This window comes from Bos indicus x Bos taurus, chromosome 13 (assembly GCF_003369695.1).
Source record: "Bos indicus x Bos taurus breed Angus x Brahman F1 hybrid chromosome 13, Bos_hybrid_MaternalHap_v2.0, whole genome shotgun sequence".
NCBI lineage: Eukaryota > Metazoa > Chordata > Mammalia > Artiodactyla > Bovidae > Bos > Bos indicus x Bos taurus.
The window spans coordinates 73,257,392-73,280,559 of NC_040088.1; the positions used below are offsets into that span (position 1 = coordinate 73,257,392).

The 23,168-nt window shown below is 43.3% G+C and overlaps 1 protein-coding gene across 3 annotated transcripts in view; it reads left to right on the forward strand.

The window, feature by feature from the left end:
- The window catches only part of KIF16B (kinesin family member 16B), a 307,139-nt gene that overhangs the window by 33,168 nt on the left and 250,803 nt on the right, over positions 1-23,168 (forward strand). For all 3 annotated transcript variants that reach the window (XM_027560267.1, XM_027560268.1, XM_027560269.1), the window contains exons 2-4: positions 5,473-5,542; positions 10,076-10,189; positions 21,441-21,557. In XM_027560267.1, coding sequence (XP_027416068.1) covers positions 5,473-5,542; positions 10,076-10,189; positions 21,441-21,557 — 301 coding nt within the window. The remainder of the gene's footprint in view (positions 1-5,472; positions 5,543-10,075; positions 10,190-21,440; positions 21,558-23,168) is intronic.

Genomic DNA, 23,168 nt, shown 5'->3' on the forward strand with positions numbered 1-23,168 from the left:
TATAAACCTGTTGAAACCCACTGAGTGTCTTCAGTTTTTTTTCTTTTTTAATTTATTGGAGCATCTTCAATTTTGATTCAGATGTGGCTGGTAGAAAAGATGCTCATTCAGTCAGTATCTTCCTTCATGTCTTTATAGAGTGGATATTAATTTAAAACTGGGCACATACTGTCGTGGCTTCCTATGGGTTTGGAGTCAATGATCCTGGGGAGAGCCCTTTAAACTTAGTGGCTCTCAAAGACTCGTGGCTTCGATCCTGGGGCTCCTTTCCCTTTGGCTTCCCATCGATGAGAGTGGTGGGCGCCATGTGACCTGCAATTTCATTTTACTTTATTTAAATATTTTTTCCTTTATTGTTTTAATCTTTCACATTTAGATTTATGATCCATCTCTAATTTTTGTGTATAGTGTGAGGTCTGTTCTTTTTTTTTTTTTGGCCATGCCTGGTGGCACGTGGGATCTTAGTTCCCCAACCAGTCATCAAAGCTGAGCCCCTTGTGTTGGGAGCATGGAGTCTTAACCAGTGGACCATCAGAGAAGTTTCTTTCTTCCTGTTTTATGAGTAAGAATTGGCTGGTGATATGAGCGCCTGTCAAGGACTAGTCCTCAGATCCCTGGGTGGTTTCTGTGCTGCTGGCAGATTATTTGTTGACAACATTAGTGGTTTTAAAGTGCAAGAGCTAAACACAGTAGACTGGTGAATGACTGAGAAATGGCCCAGGTGGAAACGGGAGGGATGTCATTAACAAAGGGAATCCTCCTGGCTTTCTCCGTGGGCAGAATGTGCTTTGGAAGTTGAATGCTGTGAAGATAAGTGTGTGTTTTCCAGCTCCATGAACATGGGGTTTCCCCAAGGCAGTTCTCACTTTTGGGTTCACAGTGGAGCCGCCCAAAGACCTGGAGGGTGTAGTGGAAGCTCCACACAGGCGAGGGGGATTCATTTATTTGTCTCTGAGCCAGTGTTGTGTTCGCCCAACCCTGGACTTCCTCAGACTGGCCTGGAGAAGCTGAATTAGGCCATGGGGATCCACTGTAGCTCTTGAATGGTGTTTACCGCAGCATACTCTTCAGGCTTCTGGCTGGTGTTTGTTCTGTCTCTGTTCACCCTGAGGTGGTCAGGGTGCTTCCCCTTCCCAGTTCCACCCCCTACTAGATTATCTGAAAATAAGTCCCAGACATCATTTCATTTGAAATGTTTCAGTGTCTCTCTCTAAAAGGTCAAGACCTTGTAAGACTCAACATGATAGCATTATTGCACTTAATAATTCCTTAGTATAATCACATATCTAGTCAGACTTAATTTTTCCCTCATGTCATATAATTTCTAAAAATGTTTTTCTATATGAATTGAGATCCAGTCAATGGATAAGTCTCTAAAATCTTTTTTAATCTATAGGTTCTGCTTCCATCTTTACATTCCTTGCAGGTTTTTGTCATTATTGAACAACCTAGGTAGGGAAAATGACATGATGTCAGGGCCTCTTTCTTCCCCGAGACACAGTCATTTTGAAAGTGGCCACTTAATAATCCTACTATGGCCTGTAGGTGTTCAAGCGAAAGGAAGAGGTGCATGTCTCATCTTAAATCAAAAGCTCGGAGTGATTACGCTTAGTGGGGAAGGCATGTCAAAAGTCGAGATAGGCTGAAAGCTAGGCCTCTTGTGCCAAATATTTAGCCTACCTGTGAATGCAGAGGAAAAGTTCTTGAAGAAAATTAAAATTGCTGTTCCAGTGAACACATGAATAAGAAAGCAAAACAGCTTTATTGCTGTTGTAGAGAAAGTTTGAGTCGTCTGGATAGAAGATCTGTCTAGCTACAACATTCCCTTAATCCAGTGCAAGGCCTTAACTCTCTTCCATGCTATGAAGGCAAGGAGAGGTGAGGAAGCTTCGAGAGAAAAATTTGAAGGCAGCAGAATTTAGATCATGAAGTTTAAGGAAAGAGGCCGTCTCCATGACATCCAAGTGCAAAGTGAAGCAGCAAATGCTGCTGATGCAGAAGATCTAGTTAAGATCATTAATGAAGGTGGCTGCACTAAACAGCAGATAATCAGTGTAGACACAGCAGCTTTCGGTTGGAAGAAGATGTTGTTTAGGACTGCCGTTGGGCAATACAGTTGGTAACTTTAAAACCAAAGCTCATTGACCATTCCAACAAATTTTAAGACCCTTTAGAATTTATGCTCAGTCTCTCTGCCTGTGCCCTGTAAATGGAACAACCAAACCTGGATGATAGCACATCTCTTTACAACATAGTTTACTAAATATTTTAAGCCCACTGTTGAGACCTTCTCTCAAAAAAAAAAAAAAGATTCCTTTCAAAATGTTACTATTCATTGCCAGTGCGCCTGGTCACCCATGCCATGGAGATTAATGTTGTTTTCATGCCTGCTAACACAGTATCCATTCTGCAGCCCTCAGATCAAGGAGTAACTTCCCCTTTGAAGTTTTATTCTTTAAATATATTTCATAAGGCTGTAGTTGCTATAGATAGTGATTCCTTCAATGGATCTGCGCAAAGTAAATTGAAAACCTTCTGGAAAGGATTTGACGTTCTAGATGCCATTAAGAACATTCATGCTTCATGGGAAGAAGTCACAATACCAGCATTAGCAGGTGTTTGGAGGAGTTGATTCCAGCCCCATGGATGATTTTGAGGAGTTCAAGACTTCAGTGGAGGAAGAAATAGTACCACTTCAGAGGTGGTAGAAATAGCAAGAGAACTGATTTAGAAGTGGGGCCTGAAGATGTGACTGAATTGCTACACCTCATGAAAGAACTCTGATGGATGAGGAGTTGCTTCTTACGGATGAACAATGAAAGTGGTTCCTTGAGATGGAATCTCCTCCTGGTGAAGATGCCTGAAGATTGTTGAAGTGACAGCAATGGATTTAGAATATTACATAAATTTGGTTGATAAAGCGGTGTTTGAGAGGATTGGCTCCAATTTTGAGTCTGTGGTTTAAATACCGTCAAATAGCGTTGCATGCTACAGGGAAACTGTTCATGAAGGGAAGAGTCAGTCAGCGAGGAGCACTTCATTGTTGTCACATATGAAGAAACCGCCTCAGTCAGCAGCCACCAACACTGAGGCAAGACCCTCCACCAGCAAAGAGATGGCCATTTGTCAAAGGCTCAGATAATGGTTAGAAGTTTTTAGTCATAAAGTAATTTTAAATTAAGGTATGTACCTTGTATTTTTTTAGACAAAATGCTATTGCACATTTTAAACATAATTTTGATACGCTCTGGGGAACAGCAAGGTTAATGTGACTCACTGTGTTGTGATACTCGCTTTACTGCCATGGTCTGGAAGTGCCGGGAGCCGGCATATTGCATATTGAGTGCATATTGCATATTGAGTGCAGCACTTTCCACAGCATCATCTTTCAGGATCTGGAATAGCTCAACTGGAATTCTATCACTGCCAGGAGCCAGCGTGAGGAACTCCGCCCATGACAAAGGTCATGAGGAAGGAGGCTCGGCATACGCAAAGGCAGGATTGAGCTTCAGGAGTCCCCCTGGAAATTCTCGAGCGTCTACCCCCAAAACCAGAGTCTGCCTACTTTCTGCTTTGTGCTTTCACCTACACCTCTGACTTTACAGGGGGCTGTCCCCCACTACCTCTCTCTGAAAAAAAGAGTTAGCTTACAGTTCCAGTTAATAATTACTGGGTGTGACAGTGTTTCAACCTACAAACTCCTTTGGAAATCCTCTAGCCTTAAAACAGCCAGATGCAGCTAAGTCGCGAGCTTTTGAATGGAAGGAACCCACGGTATCTCTGAGGTCTGCCTGAATATTTGAATTGAATCGTCTCTAGTAAGCCCTGGCATAGCTTAGTAGAAAATGGTATTTAGATACTACTTTGGCCATAAGACTCTAGGCCTTTTCCGAGGACAAAGCTGGGGAGTACTTCTTTTCAGTTTCAGATAAAGTTCATCTTAGATTTCCCGTTTAGATTTAGGACTAAGGAGTTTTTACCTTATGTCATCAATCTGTTTAAAAAAATTCAACCAAGTCAATTTGAAGATCTTACTGGTTTTATTCAATGATTCATGAATCTGGCAGCATCCCCACCTGGCAAGTAGAAAGGCCCTGCCAGGAGCTGTACAAAATTGGAAGGCTTTTATGGGCAGAAGGAGGCTGTGACAAGGAAGTTAAAAAAAAAGTGGATTATATCAGGCAAAGTCAGCTTCCCTGGGGGACTGCAGGGGTTCTTACCAGGCAGGTTACCTTAGACCAGGAATTTCCAGATGGACTGGTTCAAGACTTACTCTTGGGAGAGGCTGAAGCTGCCTTAAGTTAGGTATTAGGTCTTGGTGGGGCTTAGCTTAAGTGACTCCATTTTGGTGTTACAGTTTCTTTTTAACAAATCTGATGTTTGTATCTCCTTTCAAACCAAAAACTTGGCTATCAGGGGCAGCAACATAATTACTCATGTATTATCCCTCATGTATTACTCATGTATTATACGCAGACAGAAATGCTAGGATAAATAGACTTATTTTATCACCAAAATATGATGCCTAAAAAAAACTTGACGATTGCTTTGTATTAATAGTTCTTTTTTCCCTTAGCCTAGATTCCTCCTGCCCAAGGAATCTAGCATGAGATCTGTTCTCACTGTGCAGTGCACAGATTGATTGACTTCAACTTACTTTTGGGTTTTAGGTTATTTAATAAAAATTGTTTTATTTTTGTGTAAATTATTTTCATCATTTTAAACACGATCTACAGATCAAGATGTTTTTGTAGAAATCTAGCTTCCTTCTCTGTCTCTTCTTTCTCCCTAGGTGACCTTTTGAAAGATAAATAGGTTATCCTTTTTATCTTTAAATACAAGTAGTGGTTTCCTGTGTATACTTTTCTCTGCTTTGAATTTCCCACTCAGGGTCCCCTGGCCTCTATCCACAGCAGTACCTAGAGACCTTCCTCTCCCCATTACCAGGGACAACCCTCCTCATTGTGTGGGTGTGGGCTTGTTTATTTTAGGAGTTCTCTTAACTTCCTGTTCCAGTGTTTTCTGGGAATGCCAGTTTCTGGATGGAGGTAGAAAGAAGGTGGGGGCAGGAGTTGGCCTGGCTGCCTCTGGGAGCATCCTGGCTGTGAGCACGCACTCCTCTTTCTTCTCAGTCCTCATCCTGGATGGAGCGTAGGTGCCTGTCCTCTGTCCCAGGTGGGCAGGCCCCTCTTACCTAGAGTCAGAGCACCATCCACGGTCTCTGTCTTTGCATTTATACTCCTGTTGGCTCCCATGTAGACATTCTCTCAGGGTTTGAGTAATGCAGCATTTTCAGTCTTAAGGTTTTGATAACGGCCTGTTTTGTCCTCATGTTTATGTGGAGGAGTTAGAGATTGTGCTTCATGTGCTGAATAAAAACAGGTTGCGGTACATAAAAAGTAAACACAACAAAAATTGTAGAAGCACCCTTTTCTGTCCTACCTAACCAATACTGAATTACTTGTGTTGCAGGGAAAAGGACTTGGAAGCCAAATTCATTATTCAAATGGAGAAAAGCAAAACGACCATCACAAACTTAAAGGCAAGTAGTGACCTGGCCTGGCTCCAGTTCTGAGTTGCGTGCTTTGTTTCAGTGTTAAATGGTTTGTGGGTGAAGAGAACGCATCTGTTTTCACAGCTTTCTTCTCTCAGTTCAGTTAATGATGTCAGCTTGAACTTGGCTTGGGCTTGGCCACGAAGCAAATGGGTGACAGGTGATTATCTGTTACCTGTCCTGTCTCTGGTTTTGTTGACCTTAGCTGCAGAGCCAGGCCTCAGCCTGGGGAGGTGAGACCAGGCATTTTTACCCTCTGTCCTATTGTGGATTTTCAGCCTGGAAATGAGCTCATTGTGGATTATTATACGCTTTGACCCTAGATTTGTTTTCATTTCTTAAAAAGTATTTACTTTTATTTATTTATTCAGCTCTTCCAGGCCCCAGTCGTGGCACACGGGGTCTTTGATCTTCATTGTACAATGTGGAGTGTAGTTCCCTGACCAGGGATGGAACCCAGGCCCCCTGCATTGGGATTGTGCAGTCTTAGCCCCTGGACCACCGGGGAAGTCCCTGTTTTCATTTTTTACTGAAAGTAACTTTGTAAACCTTGCAGGAGGAGCTGGTATTACTATTCAAAACTCGAGATGAAAAAATGTAAAAAACTGAAATTTTTTTCTGAAAAAAAAAAAAGAAAAATCCCAGAATTTTCTAAGATGGCAAGTTCTTTTGTATTTAAAATATCTTGAATACTTGCCATTTATGGGCAAAAGAAGTGTGTAAAACCAGTAATAAAGGAACCACGGCCCTAAGGACCCAAGCCCCTCCTTCTCCGAGGTTGGTCATTAGCTCACAGGTTTGGGTTTCAGAGGCCTGCTGCCCCGCAGCCAAGTACAGATCACCCTCTGGTTGGATTTCTGTTAATTCATGGCTCAGGGGACTGGACACTTTGTAATCCAGTTTCAAAGTCATGCAACCTGATCCCCAGTGATGGAAGCCAGTAATGTGCCCATCTTCAAACAGGCCGTGGCCCTGGGGGATTCCAGAGGCCTCCTCTGAGGCGCCAGTGCCCCTCGCCTGCGGCCTCTGCAGTGGAATGTTTTTCTTGCTCTGCTGACCTGCACTTCTTGTTCCTCCTGGCTCTGCCCAGCCACACCTGGCTTCTCCTCCTCTGACCACCCACATCTTCTTGCTTGGCTCACCCTTTCTCTGCTGTTGGTTACCTTCACTTTGCTCTGCTTCCTGTGTCTTTATGTACTCACAGGGCTGTAGACAAAGTCCATCATTCTAATAGTGTATTTACCGGAACCAGTGGGGAGAGCCAAGCATTGGATGAATATCCTTTCTTTGTTGTGGAATCTCATTTTCCTTGATTACTCTATTGCTTTTTGAGTTTTGCAAACATTGCTTTGTTTGATACAACTGCAACAGGTGCCTGGAGTTTTAAACATTTTAATAAGAAGAACCTTAAAATTTTTTCTTTTTTATAGCTTATAGTACATATAGTGCTGTTGTTGAGTCACTTAGTCGTGTCCGACTCTGTGATCCCATGGACTGCAGCATGCCAGAATGTCCTTCACCATTTCCTGAAGTTTGTTCACATTCATGTCCATTGAGTTAATGATACCATCCAACCATCCTATTCTTTGTCACCCCCTTCTCCTGCCCTCAATCTTTCCCAGCATCAGAGTCTTTTTCTAGTGAGTTGGTTCTTTGCATCAGGTGGCCAAAGTATTGGAGCTTCAGCATCAGTCCTTCCAATGGATATTCAGGACTGATTTCCTTTAGGATTGACTGATTTAATCTCCTTGCTGTGCAAGGGACTCTCAAGAGTCTTCTCCAGCACCACAGTTCAAAAATATCAATTCCTTGGCACTCAACCTTCTTTATGGTCCAGCCCTCACATCTGTACATGGCTACTGGAAAAACCAAAGCTTTGACTAGATAGACCTTTTTCAGCAAAGTGATGTCTGCTTTTTAATACACTGTCTAGGTTTGTCATAGCTTTTCCTCCAAGGAGCAGGCATCTTTTGATTTCATGGCTGCAGTCACTATCTGTAGTGATTTTGGAGCCCAAGAAAACAAACTCTGTCTCTGTTTATATTCCCCCCCCATCTATTTGCCATGAAATGTTGGGACCGGATGCCATGATTTTTGCTTTTTTGACTGTTGAGTTTTAAACCAGCTTTTCACTCTCCTCTTTCACCTTCATCAAGAGGCTCTTTAGTTTCTCTTCTGTTTCTGCCATAAGGGTGGTGTCATCTGCATATCTGAGGTTACTGATTTTTCTCCTGGCAATCTTGATTCCAGCTTGTGCTGCATCCAGCCTGGCATTTCATATGATGTACTCTGCATATAAGTTAAATAAATAGGATGACAGTATACAGCCTTGGCGTACTCCTTTCCCAATTTTGAACCAGTTCGTTGTTCCATTTAAGGTTCTAATTGTTTCTTTTTGACCTGCATACAGATTTCTCAGGAGACAAGTACATTGTCTAAGAATTATCCAGTTTGTAATGATCCACACAGTCAATGGCTTTAGTGTAGTCAATGAAGCAAAAAATAGGTGTTTTTCTGGAATTCCCTTGCTTTGTCTATGATCCAACAGATGTTGGAAGTTTGATCTCTGGTTCCTTTGCCTTTCTAAACCCAGCTTGTTCATCTGGAAGTTCTTGGTTCAGGTACTGCTGAAGCCTAGCTTGAAGGATTTGGAGCATTGCCTTGCTAGCATGTGAAATGACTTCAATTGTGCAGTAGTTTGATCATTCTTTGGCATTGCCTTTCTTTGGGGTTGGAGTGAAAACTGACTTTTTCCAGTCCTGTGGCCACTGCTGAGTTTTCCAAATTTGCTAGCATATTGAGTGAAGCGCTTCAACAGCATCATCTTTTAGGATTTAAAATAACTCAGCTAGAATTTCATCATCTCCACTAGCTTTGTTCGAAGTAATGCTTCTTCAGGCCCACTTGACTTCACATTCCAGGATGACTGACTCCAGGTGAGTGACCACACTGTCATGGTTATTTAGGTCATTAAGACATTTTTGTATGATTCTTCTGTGTATTCTTGCCACCTCTTAATATCTTCTGCTTCTGTTAGGTCCGTACCGTTTCTGTCCTTTATTGTTCTCATTTTTGCGTGAAGTGTTCCCTTGGAATCTCTAATTTTCTTAAAGAGATCTCTAGCATTTCCCATTGTATTGTTTTCCTCTATTTCTTTGCATTGTTCACTTAGGAAGGCTTTCTTATCTCTCCTTACCTTCTTTGGGACTCTGCATTCCAATGGATGTATCTTTCCTTTTCTCCTTTGCCTTTCGGTTCTCTTCTCAGCTATTTGTAAGGCCTCCTCAGACAGAGTTTGCCTTTTTGCATTCCTTTTTCTTTGGGATTGTTTTGATCACCACCTCCTGTACAGTGTTATGAACCTCTATATGGTTCTTCAGGCACTCTGTCTGTCGGATCTAATCCCTTGAATCTATTTGTCACTTCCACTGTATAATCATATATGCCTGAATGACTTAATGGTTTTCCCTACTTTCTTCAGTTTAAGTCTGGATTTGGCAATAAAGAGTTCATGATCTGAGGAGCAGGCAGCTCCTGGTCTTGTTTTTGCTGATTGTATGGAGCTTCTCCATCTTTGCCTGCAAAGACTATAATCAGTCTGATTTCAGTGTTGACCATCTGCTGATATCTACGTGTAGAGTCTTCTCTTGTGCTGGAAGAGGGTGTTGCTGTGACCCGTGCGTTCTCTTGGTAAAACTGTTTGCCTTTCCCCTGCTTCCTTTTTTTTTTTTTTTCCACTACAAGGCCAAACTTGCCTGTTACTCCAGATGTCTCTTGACTCCTACTTTTGCATTCCAGTCCCCTATGATGAAAAGGAGACATAGTGTAGTATCTGAATTATGTTGGCAAATATGATACCGATTAAATTTATTTAGCACATATCCAGGAAGCTGTGTGAGGCATTGGTGGCATATGAAGATGTTTAAACATGATTTTTTTGTTCAGTTTTGGTATGTAGCAAGATAAATCAGATGGATGCAAACATATGCCATAGACTCATAATAGAATGTGTCCTGGGAGAGGCTCGTCTCTTAGGGGTGGGAGAAACTACTTCTGGATGGAGTGCCAAGGGGAGCCTTATGGAAGAGGCGGCGTCTGACTTGGAGTTTTCAGTGGAGCCAGTAGATCACACATCTGTTCTCACATTGTCATCTGTGTGAACAGCACCCCCTGGAGTTCTGCAGACTTTAGCTTTGGCCAGAATGTCAGGCTCTTATAAGGTAATCATGATAAAAAGTCCAGAAAAGTTAGCCTTGGGTCATATTGTAGAGAGCCTGAATGAGAGGCTGGGAGGAGTTCATGTTTGCTTTCTGTTCCTTCATTGAGAAGGTGGTCAGGAGGAATTAAATGGATTTGAGTCAGGGTATAAATAATGCACATTGGTGATTGTTGTGAGCTTTTTACACAATTGTTTTTTTTTTTTTCTTTGAATTGGGTGGATTACTTGTCAGCTAACAGTATTCTTTACATTATTACGGTTTTTCTAGTTGCACTGCTATTATCACAATCTTCTCTCTCTAGATACCAGAAGGAGGGACTGGGGACTCAGGAAGAGAACGGACCAAGACCTTCACCTACGACTTTTCTTTTTATTCTGCTGATACAGAAAGTCCAGATTATGTTTCTCAAGAAATGGTATGATGTTTTCAAAAATCTCTATTTTGGTTTATTTTCATGTTGAGAAAAACATGCCTACCCTCAAACTCTTTAAAACATCTTGCTAATTTTTTTTTTTTTTTTTCTGAAAATCATTTATATAAAATTAGTCGTTGCTAACTTAGCTTTTTAGTTGTTACATAGCATGATTTCTCTTAGGCCTGAGATAAATTCCATCCCCAAAAGGTGGAGTTTTTTTTCCCTTTTCCAAGCATGATCGTAATTTTTGTTTCAAAACTTGGCAGTGACTACAGTTTTAAAGGAGCTTTGCAAATAAAGCATTTTGAGGGGGACGTTTATAGACTTACTTTATTTTACTGTGCTTTGCTTTATTAAACTTTGTAGATACTCTTTTTTATAAATTGAAGGTTGTGGCAACCTCGTGTCAAGTGAGTTTGTGTCATTTTTCCAACAGCATTTGCTCAGTCGGTATCTCCGTGTCACGTTTTGGTACTTCTCGCAATATTTCAAACTTTTTCCATTATTATATTTGACCAGTGATCTGTCATATTACTTTTGCAACAAGATAATGACTTGTTGAAGGCTCAGATGATGGTTAGTATTTTCTAGTAAGAAAATATTTTTTAATTAAAGTATGTATATTATTTTTTTTAGACATTATGCTACTACACACTTAGTAGACTACTACAATACAATATAAACATAACTTTTATTTGCGCAGGGAACCAAAACATTTGTGAGCCTTGGTTTATTCCAGTTGTTGCTTTGTTGTGGTGATCTGAACTGGATCGCAGTGTCTTTGAGGTCTTCCTGTGTGTACTGCTAAGCCTGGCAGATTACTCATTTAACCTTGAGTCCTACCCAGATGCAGAGCTTTAGGATGTAGACTTCAAACCCAAGTCACATTTCCCCTTCTTGGGTGCACCATTGTAGGTTCCAGAAAGAAAGATCGTTTTGCCCAGAATCTTTCTGGAACATAGAATGAAGATGGGGTTTGTCCAGGAAACCTGTGCTGTGGACTTCTGTGATCTGAAATGTATACCTGACATTGGCAGGGAACAGACCCGAAGGCCCTCCAGGGGACCATCACGTGATGACATGTCACGTGACCAGAAGGACTAGTGGGTTTCCTTGGGTGGGACAAGCAGGCATTAGAGCATAGCGGGGTTCTAGGGAAGCACAGTGTTGTGGGAGAAACTGGTTGCATCTCTGGGCTTCTTCCTGGCTTGCTAACAGCTTCTTTCGAGATGTAGCTTCAGTTCTCCAGGTGTTAAACTGAGGGTATTAAGGGTGGTGCAAATGTGATTGCTGTTTTGGACTGTGAATTTTAAATCATGGTAATGAGGCTCAAACACATTTTTATTAATCAAAATAAGAACCATTACAATCAACACATTTTTGCCAACAAGAAATAAGTTTGTTTATTCCTGTAGCTTAAAAATCTGTGGCTCAGGATTCAGCAAACTCTTGGGAAAGCATTTTCTGCCTCCTGCTGGTTGTGGATGCATTTTCCCTGCAAAAAAGTCATTGAGATGCTCAAAGAAGTGGTAGAAAGTTGGTGAGAAGTCAGGTGAATGTGGCAGATGAGGCAGAGCTTTGTAGAATAATTGTTTAACTTTTGAAGTGTTGGTTATGTGACATGTGGTCAGGCGTTGTCATGGAAAAGAATTGGGCCTGTTCTGTTGACCAATGTCGAATGCAGGCATTGCAGTTTTCAGTTCATCTCATCTTTTTGCTGAGCATACTTCTCAGTTGTAATGGTTTTGCTGGGATTCAGAAAGCTGTAGTGGATCAGATTGGCAGCAGACCACTGAACAGTGACCATGGCCTTTTTTTGGTGCGAGTTTGGCTTTGGGAAGTACTTTGGAGCTTCACGGTCCAACCACTGAGCTAGTTGTTGTATAAAATCCACTTTTCGTTGCACGTCCCAATCTAATTGAGAAATAGTTCATTGTTGCATAGAATAAGAGGAGACGATACTTCAACGATTTTTTTTTAGATTTGTGGTCAGCTCATGAGGCACCCGCTTACTGAGCTTTTTCACCTTTCCAAGTTGCTTCAAATGCTGAACGACCATAGCATGGTTGATGCTGAGTTCTTTGGCAACTTCTTGTGTAGTTGTAAGAGGACCAGCTTTGGTGATGGCTCTCAGTTGTCATTGTCAGCTTCCAGTGGCTGGCCGTTGCACTTCTCATCTTCAAGGCACTCCTTTGCAGAACTTCTTGAACCACCACTGCACTGAACATCCATTAGCAGTTCCTGGGCCAAATGTGTTACTCATGTTGTGAGTTGTCTCTGGTCCTTTCAACCCATTTTGAACTTGAGTAAGGAAATCACTCGAATTTGCTTTTTGTCTAACATCATTTCCATAGTCCAAAATAAATATAAAATATACAGCAAGTAATACATCACTAGCAAAAGCATAAAGCGAGAAATGTGCATTAAAATGATATATGACATAACCACATTTATTTAAGAATGTATTCCAGCCAACCTAATAGAATTCCCAGCCTGGCCTTCCTACCCATGTGGTAGCATCTTGAAGTGGTATCATCATCTAGTTTCTTGTCAGCTGGTGTGTCCACATGCTGGAATCTCAGCATTGCCTGAGGAAGTGTTAGAAATGCAGAATTTCAGGGACTATCCCCACTGAACCAGACTGCATTTTTAGAAGAACCCCAGATGACATGCATACTCCTTAATCTGAGAAATGTAGTTGGTTTAGAAATGTTTGGTGGAGACGGCTTTCTGAGGCAATTTAAGTGCTGGGTTAAAGTTAAGATGGGCTGTGAACTTGGAGAAGTTGTTCCAAGGAAGAGCCTGGAGGGATTGGATCTGGAAGATGTTGATTCACCATCAGGGAAACATAGACAGGATGATGGCAGAAGGAGTGGGGGCTATGAGTGGACGGGAGGCGCCTGGCACGTGGGAGGGGCAGGGAGAGGCAGCGGGGACTGGTGTTGCTGGAATGTGCCCCGGACTCAGAAACTCTGCTGGGTGTGCTGGGTGCTCGTGGCTGCTGCCTGTTTAAGCCCCTCAGGAACCAAACAAGGTCAACGTAGCTCCAATTTTCTTGTCAGAGAGACTCAGGGTAAATAACTCAGTGGATTAGATCAAGTCTGTAGATCTAATGCACTGAATTGAAAGAAAGTGAAGTCGCTCAGTCGTGTCCAACTCTTTGCAACCCCGTGGACTGTAACCTACCAGGATCCTCTGTCCATGGGATTCTCCAGGCAAGAATACTGGAGTGGGTTGCCATTTCCTTCTCCAGGGGATTTTCCCAACCCAGGGCTTGAACCCAGGTCGCCCGTGTTGCGGGCAGATGCTTTACCGTCTGAGCCATGAGGGAAGCCAAACTGGACAGCGTAGAAATCCTAGGGCTGCTGTACAGGGCAGAGGAGATGCCAGTGGAAGGCCTTAAGGGTATAGGAGGAAGGGTCGGTGTGTTCTCAGTGACAGGTGGACAGGGCTGCCCAGTTGAGTGACTAAATGGGCCAGCGAGGGAATGAAGATAACTTTGGTCCTGAGATTAGTGGACTTATCAATGTTGGTAGCTAGGAGTGTGGCGAAGAACAGAATGTTACAGCTAGTGGAATCCAGACTTGGGCTTTCATGTAGGAATGGCGATGAGGTGACTGGTGTGAGACAGTTTAAGGGGAAAGCTGGTTTCTTCCCCCTCCTTAGAGCGTCTTCACCAGAGGATGAAGGAAGTACCACGAAGCCTTTCCTCCTGACTTACCTGGCTAGTGGCTGGCTTTCCCCGCATGGAACCTGGGTTTGAGGCCCCTAGGGACAGGGGCTGTGCTGAGGGAAAGCCCAGACATGGGAGTGGCGGCGTGGACAGCAGGGCCTGGCCCCCTGGAGGTGCTCAGCATGCGTTTCCTAACCAAGAAGCCTCGTCTGCGGTTGGTGGTCCAATTATGGGAACAGGTGACAGTTCCTGGATTCAGTGAGAGTTAAGGTCAGGGAAGCAGAAACAGGAGGCAAAAATACCTGTCCAGAGTTAAAAATAGTGAGAATATGAAGAGTTCTCAATTCAGGAGCACACTTCCCAGCTTCCGGTCTGAGATTCAGATGTTTGGGTTCCTTGACTCTGAACAGTCTCAGGTTATTTATACTCACTTCAAAACTGATAAAACCTTTGAGATACGTGAGTGAATGCTGCTTTCTGGTAGAACCACATGTTAATAGAACCAGCAGAGATACAGGAAAATACCTATTTTTTGCATTTTTTCCCCCAGTTTTACTGAGAAGTAATTGACATACATCACCATGTAAGTTTAAGGTATACAGCATGGTGGTTTGCTTTATATATCTTGTGAAATGATGACCACAGTAGGTTCAGCTGACATCCGTCTTCTCATATAGATACAAGGAAAAGAAAAAGAAAAAAATTCTCCTTGTGATGACAACTCTTAAGATCTGTTCTCTTAACAGCTTTACTGTATACTGTGCGGCAGTGTTAACTGTAGTCATCACTGTTTTATATTTTATCCTTAGTATTTATTTCACTGCACTGGTCATAACAAACACCCTCTTCCAACAACACAAGAGAAGACTCTATACATGGACATTACCAGATGGTCAACATCGAAATCAGATTGATTATATTCTTTGCAGCCATAGGTGGAGAAGCTCTATACAGTCAGCAAAAACAAGACCAGGAGCTGACTGTGGCTCAGACCATAAACTCCTTATTGCCAAATTCAGACGTAAATTCAAGAAAGTAGGGAAAACCACTAGACCATTCAGGTATGACCTAAATCAAATCCCTTATGATTATACAGTGGAGAAGGCGATGGCACCCCACTCCAGTACTCTTGCCTGGAAAATCCCATGGACAGAGGAGCCTGGTGGGCTGCAGTCCATGGGTTCGCTAAGACTAGGACACGACTGAGCGACTTCACTTTCACTTTTCACTTTCATCCATTTGAGAAGGTAGTGGCAACCCACTCCAGTGTTCTTGCCTGGAGAATCCCAGGGACAGGGGAGCGGCTGCTGTCTATGGGGTCGCACAGAGTCGGACACGACTGAAGTGACTTAGCAGCAGCTGCAGCAGATCTGATTGATAAAGTGCCTGATGAACTATGGAATGAGGTTCGTGATGTTGTACAGGAGACAGGGATCAAGACCATCCCAATGGAAAAGAAATGCAAAAAAGCAAAATGGCTGCCTGGGAAGGCCTTACAAATAGCTGTGAAAAGAAGAGAAGCGAAAAGCAAAGGAGAAAAGGAAAGATATAAACATCTGAATGCAGAGTTCCAAAGAATAGCAAGAAGAGATAAGAAAGCCTTCTTCAGCAATCAATGCAAAGAAATAGAGGCAAACAACAGAATGGGAAAGACTAGAGATCTCTTCAAGAAAATCCGAGATACCAAAGGAACATTTCATGCAAAGATGGGCTCGATAAAGGACAGAAATGGTATGGACCTAACAGAAGCAGAAGATATTAAGAAGAGATGGCAAGAATACACAGAAGAACTGTACAAAAAAGATCTTCCTGACCCAAATAATCACGATGGTGTGATCACTGACCTAGAGCCAGACATTCTGGAATGTGAAGTCAAGTGGGCCTTAGAAAGCATCACTACGAACAAAGCTAGTGGAGGTGATAGAATTCCAGTTGAGCTATTTCAAATCCTGAAAGAGGATACTGTGAAAGTGCTGCACTCAATATGCCAGCAAATTTGGAAAACTCAGCAGTGGCCACAGCACTGGAAAAGGTCAGTTTTCATTCAGTCCCAAAGAAAGGCAATGCCAAAGAATGCTCAAACAATGCCAAGGCAATGTCAAAGAATGCCACACAATTGCACTCATCTCACACGCTAGTAAAGTAATGCTCAAAATTCTCCAAGCCAGGCTTCAGCAATATGTGAACCGTGAACTTCCTGATGTTCAAGCTGGTTTTAGAAAAGGCAGAGGAACGAGAGATCAAATTGCCAACATCCGCTGGATCATGGAAAAAGCAAGAGAGTTCCAGAAAAAATCTATTTCTGCATTATTGACTATGCCAAAGCCTTTGACTGTGTGGATCACAATAAACTGTGGAAAATTCTGAAAGAGATGGGAATACCAGACCACCTGATCTGCCTCTTGAGAAATTTGTATGCAGGTCAGGAAGCAACAGTTAGAACTGGACATGGAACAACAGACTGGTTCCAAATAGGAAAAGGAGTACGTCAAGGCTGTATATTGTCACCCTGTTTATTTAACTTCTATGCAGAGTACATCATGAGAAACAATGGACTGGAAGAAATACAAGCTGAATCAAGATTGCTGGGAGAAACATCAATAACCTCAGATATGCAGATGACACCACCCTTATGGCAGAAAGTGAAGAGGAACTCAAAAGCCTCTTGATGAAAGTGAAAGTGGAGAGTGAAAAAGTTGGCTTAAAGCTCAACATTCAGAAAACGAAGATCATGGCATCCGGTCCCATCACTTCATGGGAAATAGATGGGGAAACAGTGGAAACAGTGTCAGAATTTATTTTTCTGGGCTCCAAGAATCACTGCAGATGGTGACTGCAGCCATGAAATTAAAAGACGCTTACTCCTTGGAAGGAAAGTTATGACCAACCTGGATAGCATATTCAAAAGCAGAGACATTACTTTGCCAACAAAGGTTCGTCTAGTCAAGGCTATGGTTTTTCCTTTGGTCATGTATGGATGTGAGAGTTGGACTGTGAGGAATGCTGAGCGCCGAAGAATTGATGCTTTTGAACTGTGGTGTTGGAGAAGACTCTTGAGAGTCCCTTGGACTGCAAGGAGATCCAACCAGTCCATTCTGAAGGAGATCAGCCCTGGGATTTCTTTGGAAGGAATGATACTAAAGCTGAAACTCCAGTACTTTGGCCATCTCATGCAAAGAGTTGACTCATTGGAAAAGACTCTGATGCTGGGAGGGATTGGGGGCAGGAGGAGAAGGGGACGACAGAGGATGAGATGGCTGGATGGCATCACTGACTCGATGGACGTGAGTCTGGGTGAACTCTGGGAGTCGGTGATGGACAGGGAGGCCTGGCGTGCTGTGATTCATGGGGTCTCAAAGAATCGGACACGACTGAGCGACTGATCTGATCTGATCTTATCTGATTTATTTCTCTAATAACTGCAGGGTTGTACCTCTTGTCCAACTTCTTCCAGTTCTCTCTCTCCCTACTTCCCACCTTTGTAATCACAAATCTGATCTCTTTTTCTATAAGTTTGGCATTTTGGGGAAAACACCCATTTTCTACTCTGTTCAAAAGGCAATCTCCCTCACCTCTGATTTTATTAGCTGGTATTGTGTGGGCTCATGTTTTCACGCTGGCAGATCCTGCCCAGGAGCTGAGCTGACAGGTCACACGCCGGCTGTAAAGAGGGGAAGATCACAAGCTTAGCGTGCGTGAAGTCACCCTTTGTCTTTTTCTTCTCTTTAAAAATGATTAAAATGTAATGGCACCTTGAGACAGTATATCATGCCCGTTACTGTAGTACAAGTCAAGTTTCCCATGATGTTAAACAAATTCCAAATAAGATGACAGTTAATATTTCTTCCTTCCAAATTAATTTTAAATTTAGAAAAAAAAAATCAGTGAGCAGTTAAAAGTCCATGCTCATCTTGATTAAAGACCATTTAAGTAAGGTCTGATTTTCTTTTTTTTTTATTTTTTAATTTTATTTTACTTTTAAACTTACAATATTGTATTAGTTTTGCCAAATATCGAAATGAATCCACCACAGGTATACCCGCGTTCCCCATCCTGAACCCTCCTCCTCCTCCCTCCCCTACCCTCCCTCTGGGTCGTCCCAGTGCACCAGCCCCAAGCATCCAGTACCGTGCATCGAACCTGGACTGGCGACTCGTTTCATACATGATATTATACATGTTTCAATGCTATTCTCCCAAATCTCCCCACCCTCTCCCTCTCCCACAGAGTCCATAAGATTGATCTATACATCGGTGTCTCTTTTGCTGTCTCGTACACAGGGTTATTGTTACCATCTTTCTAAATTCCATATATATGTGTTAGTATACTGTATTGGTGTTTTTCTTTCTGGCTTACTTCACTCTGTATAATAGGTTCCAGTTTTATCCATCTCATTAGAACTGATTCAAATGTATTCTTTTTAATGGCTGAGTAATACTCCATTGTGTATATGTACCACAGCTTTCTTATCCATTCACCTGCTGATGGGCATCTAGGTTGCTTCCATGTCCTGGCTATTATAAACAGTGCTGCGATGAACATTGGGGTACACGTGTCTCTTTCCCTTCTGGTTTCCTCAGTGTGTATGCCCAGTAGTGGGATTGCTGGATCATAAGGCAGTTCTCTTTCCAGTTTTTTAAGGAATCTCCACACTGTTCTCCATAGTGGCTGTACTAGTTTGCATTCCCACCAACAGTGTAAGAGGGTTCCCTTTTCTCCACACCCTCTCCAGCATTTATTGCTTGTAGACTTTTGGATCGCAGCCATTCTGACTGGTGTGAAATGGTTCCTCATAGTGGTTTTGATTTGCATTTCTCTGATAATGAGTGATGTTGAGCATCTTTTCATGTGTTTGTTAGCCATCTGTATGTCTTCTTTGGAGAAATGTGTATTTAGTTCTTTGGCCCATTTTTTGATTGGGTCATTTATTTTTCTGGAGTTGAGCTGTATTAGCAAGGTGATTTTCTTAATGGTTCTTCCAACTCCAAAGGGAGGCTCTGCTCTCAGGCTTGCCTGTTCCTTGATTCGACCCCAGAGAAACTTGAGACCTAAAATCTCCCCCTTGATAGCTGGAAGGAGAGTCTTTTGTTTGCAAGTGCCCCCCTGTGGGCAGTTGCCCTCCAGCGAGGACCTGCAGTGCCTCCCTTTGCTCTGGAATCGGCTTTAAGCCTCTCAGCAAGCGTGGTCTCCAGGTCCCTGGCCAGGAGGGCAGCCTGTCAGCCCATCCAGCGGCCCCTCCTTCCCCACCTCAGTTGGTCGACAAGTCCTTGGTGGGAGCTGCCATGGGGAGCCTGTTTCCCTGCTAGGGGCCCTGAGGTGTGGGCACTGCCCTGCTGATTCTCTGGGTTCCCAGCCGACTTGAAGCTGAGACCGAGCCCGACCTGCATCTCAGCCCCTTGGGGCCTGCGTTTTTCTGTGCCAGTTACAGGGTCCTCTCCACCAGCCCCTGCCCTACCCCCAGGCCCCGAGTCAGGTGGAATACCAGCTGAGTAGATTTCTAGAGAATAAATGAAGAGTAAAGTGGCGGGTATGGATTTTAACCCAAGGGAAGAATTCCATCTTGAAAACTTTGGGGTTTGTTTTTTATTATTGTTATTATTTTGGCCACACCCTGCGGCATGTGGAATCTGAGTTCCCTGCCCAGGAATGGAATTCAGGCCCCCTTCAGGGGAAGCGTGGAGTCTTAGCCATTGGACCACCAGGGAAGTCCCTGGGGTTTGGTTTAAATATGGTATTTTCCGTGACTTTGTTTTAGCCCCAGACAAAAGTATGAGAGATTGTTTCTTTATTCTTTGGGAAGCTTTTGGAAGGTTGTTCTTCCTCTCCACTGGCATCCTGTGACGTGTTAAAAATCATAATCTGTCATTTGATTTTTTGTCTGATCAGGAAGAATTAAATATTTACAGTTTTCTTCCTATTCTATATGCGGTGGTGAAAACCAGCCTCTCAGATGGTTAGTCTGGAGCCCAAAGTCCCTGTGGGATTCCTGGTTCTGCTTCACGGAAGTGTGTGTGTGTGTGGATGTGTGTGGAGGGGGTGAAGGAAGGCCTTCAGCGTGGGCTCGGGCCTCCAGGCCGATGCTGAGCGGCGCGCGGCCCGGGCTGGGGAGGTGGCTGTGGTTCCCAGCCCTGCGGCTGCTGCGGGCCCCCTGCCTCGCCTCTCCCTAGGACAGAGGACCTGGTGGCACGGCTTGCCCCAAGGGTGGGTCACGAATACAGTTGAAGGTTGAGTTAGTCATCTGACTGTGAGAAAAAGATCAGAAGATGTCAGCTCCTAAAGCAGAAGTGGATGAAACTTAAGTCAGAGTGAAGGAGGGTAATGGGAGGTCCTTCGTGGAGACGGCCTGGTTGAAGGGGTAGGCTGTACACCTCTGACTGAGGAGACGAAGCTTGAACAGGAGGGCAGGCCGATGGGCCGGAGGCGTCCTGGCTGACAGCCCGTGTAGGTGGCGGGACGCTTACCGGGGAAGGGGGGAGCAGGCGGCCGGTGGTCATCAGGCCGTCTGGGGTGGGGTCTGCCCGGAGGGCCCAGGCCCCTCGGGAAGGTGGTGTTTCTAGAGTCGGTTCGCGCAGTGTCGCTCCCGGAGAGTCTGCTCTCCTGCTGGGCTGATGTGGATCCTGCCCCGGCCTGTGTGCATCCCACACCTCTTGCTGCTCTGAGAGCCTGATTGCACCCCCGCTCCCTGCCGTCTCCTCAGCTGCTGATGCAACTTGTTTTTGAAGGAGGGAGGTGTTCTTTGTGCCCTTGGTGTCCTGGTCCGAGAGGCCAGGAGGCGACCTGAAAGGCAGGTGGGGGTTAGAAAGCTTCGGCTGGTCCCCTCCGTCGCTGGGGTAAGGAGGATGACCCGGCATCTCGGGTTGCTTCGTTCGCATTGATCACGTAGGTCACGCATTTGTCCTTCGCTCCCTTCCATTCCCGAGTGTCCCACTGCAGTTGTGGGGTACATTGGACGTGGACTCAGGGCCGTGAGCACCATCACAGGCCCCACAAAGCTCATCTTGCTTTGAAAATATCCAAAAAGGGAAGATCGACTGGACTCTGACTTGGTGGAGCCCAGCATCCCAGCCTCACCCGCACCCACCTGTCACTCAGCTCGTGAGAGCCTCTGGAGACTGATGAATAGCCGTATCCTTAAAATGATGGCGTTGATTTGGCATGGTTTGGGCCATAACTTCTGGCTGCTGTGACTTTCAGGTTTTGAATATTTAGTTTATGGAAGCTCTGGTATAGAATGAATCACTTTATGTGTTTATTTACTTTTGAGATGGTAAGTCACCATGCTTTAAAATTGTCTCTGCTTCTGTACATGATTGTCACTTCGCCTTGTTTGCCTTTTTATGTTTTAGGAATCTTTTGTTAACTTAAGTGGGAAAAAGGATGAGATTGCTTTTTGCTTTGTTAAGAAGTTTCTTTTTGATTAAAAACTGGAGTACACGTATTCTGTTGTTAACAGCTCTTCAGTGATTTCTTCACAGGGTATAATCCTATGAATGTAGTATTCAAGAATGCTGTCAGCACTGAAGGGGCTTCTATTAAAATCCATGGTTAATTATATCTTTTTTGTTTTTTTGCTTCCAGGTTTTCAAAACCCTTGGCACAGATGTCGTGAAGTCTGCGTTCGAAGGTTATAATGCTTGTGTCTTTGCGTACGGGCAGACCGGATCAGGAAAGTCATACACTATGATGGGAGACTCTGTACGTGGCTTACACTGTGTGGGAAGCAAATTTCTCATTTTCTCTTTGGACTGATGAGAATGTCCCTTTTGTCTACGTGGTTGGTACTAAACATGCTTTTCGTGTTCTCATCATTCTTTAGTAGTAAGATAAAACTCAGTAATAAGTGGGATGAAATTTCCTCTGAGAGATTTTAAAATTAGAAACAGTTTTAAGTTTATAAGCATGAATAATGGATGGGAGTCTCAGTTCCTTTTCCGTTTTTAAAGGCTTTATAATCTTATAAAAAAAAAAGTGTGCTGGGCCTGCAAGTAATTTATTCTTCTTTTCTGCCAACCCAACAGTTTGAATAAAATTACTGAAATCTGTTCTTTTTAAAATTATTCAAAACACTTTTGCCCAAGAAAAATGTAAAAAAAAAGAATCTCCTTGGTGGAAAGGTACTGCATAAATCCAGTGAATACATGAAAAATGTAAGAATTACATGGGTTATATAGAGTCTACACAGTTACAAACATAGTGTGTAGAGTTTAGTAGTCATGCTATATAAATTAAAGACATTAAAATTATACTTGCCCCAAAATAGACGGCAGAGGAGAAGCTGGGAGTGATTGTAGAACCTTATCCCGTTCTGTGTTTTCTCCAGACCTGGACGGTGCTGGTGTGTTTTACTTCTCTCATGTCATGGTTTGGAAAACTGTTCACTGACTCTGGGAGTCGAGGACCTAGCAGAGCTTGGCTGGGCTTCCTGCTGGCAGGCTCAGAGGTGGCCCAAATGCTGCAGGTTCGGTGGTTCGTGGGAGAAGTAATGCATTGAAGGAGGATAGGTCTTTCTGGATGAAAGCCTTTCAGCCCGTGTGTCCTGGCTCCTTAAATCCAGGCGTCTTCTTTGTAGTAGAAGTAAATGCAGTGCTGCGAATCCTCAGTCCTGAGAAGCAACGAAAAATAAGAGAAGAACTGAAGAACCGATGATTTCAAGAGTTTCACATTTCCTTTTACCATTACTCCACCCTTCCTTCTTTCCTGCTGTGCTTTGGGAAAAAAGCCTTCTCTAAAAATGAAATTTATGGGACTTCCCCAGTGGTCCAGTGGTTAAGACTCTGAGCTTCCACTGCAGTAGGCATGGGTGTGATGCCTGGTCAGGGAACTAAGATACCACATGCCATGTGTGGCCAAAAAATAGAAAACAAATTTTTTTTTTTTTTTGCTTGTTGATTTCCTCTTAGCTAGTTTATGTAAGTTCAGCATTTATAAAGCACTCACAAGTTACAGCTGTTTTTCTATGACCTTACAATTGAGTACCATTTGAGTATTCTTTTTTTATTTGATTTGTTAAAGTAAGAACAAAAAATGTGGTGAAAGGGCCAATTTTTATTTTATAAGAATTGGTACTGATTTAATGGTGTAAAGGAAAAAAAGTTCTCCTAAACCTTGTGATGATATATATATATATAAATGTGTATGTATATGTATATATATCTTTTTTGGGTGGGGGGAATGGGAGATTAGGTGCGAGGAGAGAGAGATTTCAGAAGAAAACATTGAAACCTCAGTTTGGCCTCCTAACAGGAGCATTTTTCCTTGTCTTTGGTGCCATTCTGAGGCTCGTCAGCTTGTCATTGCCAACTGAAA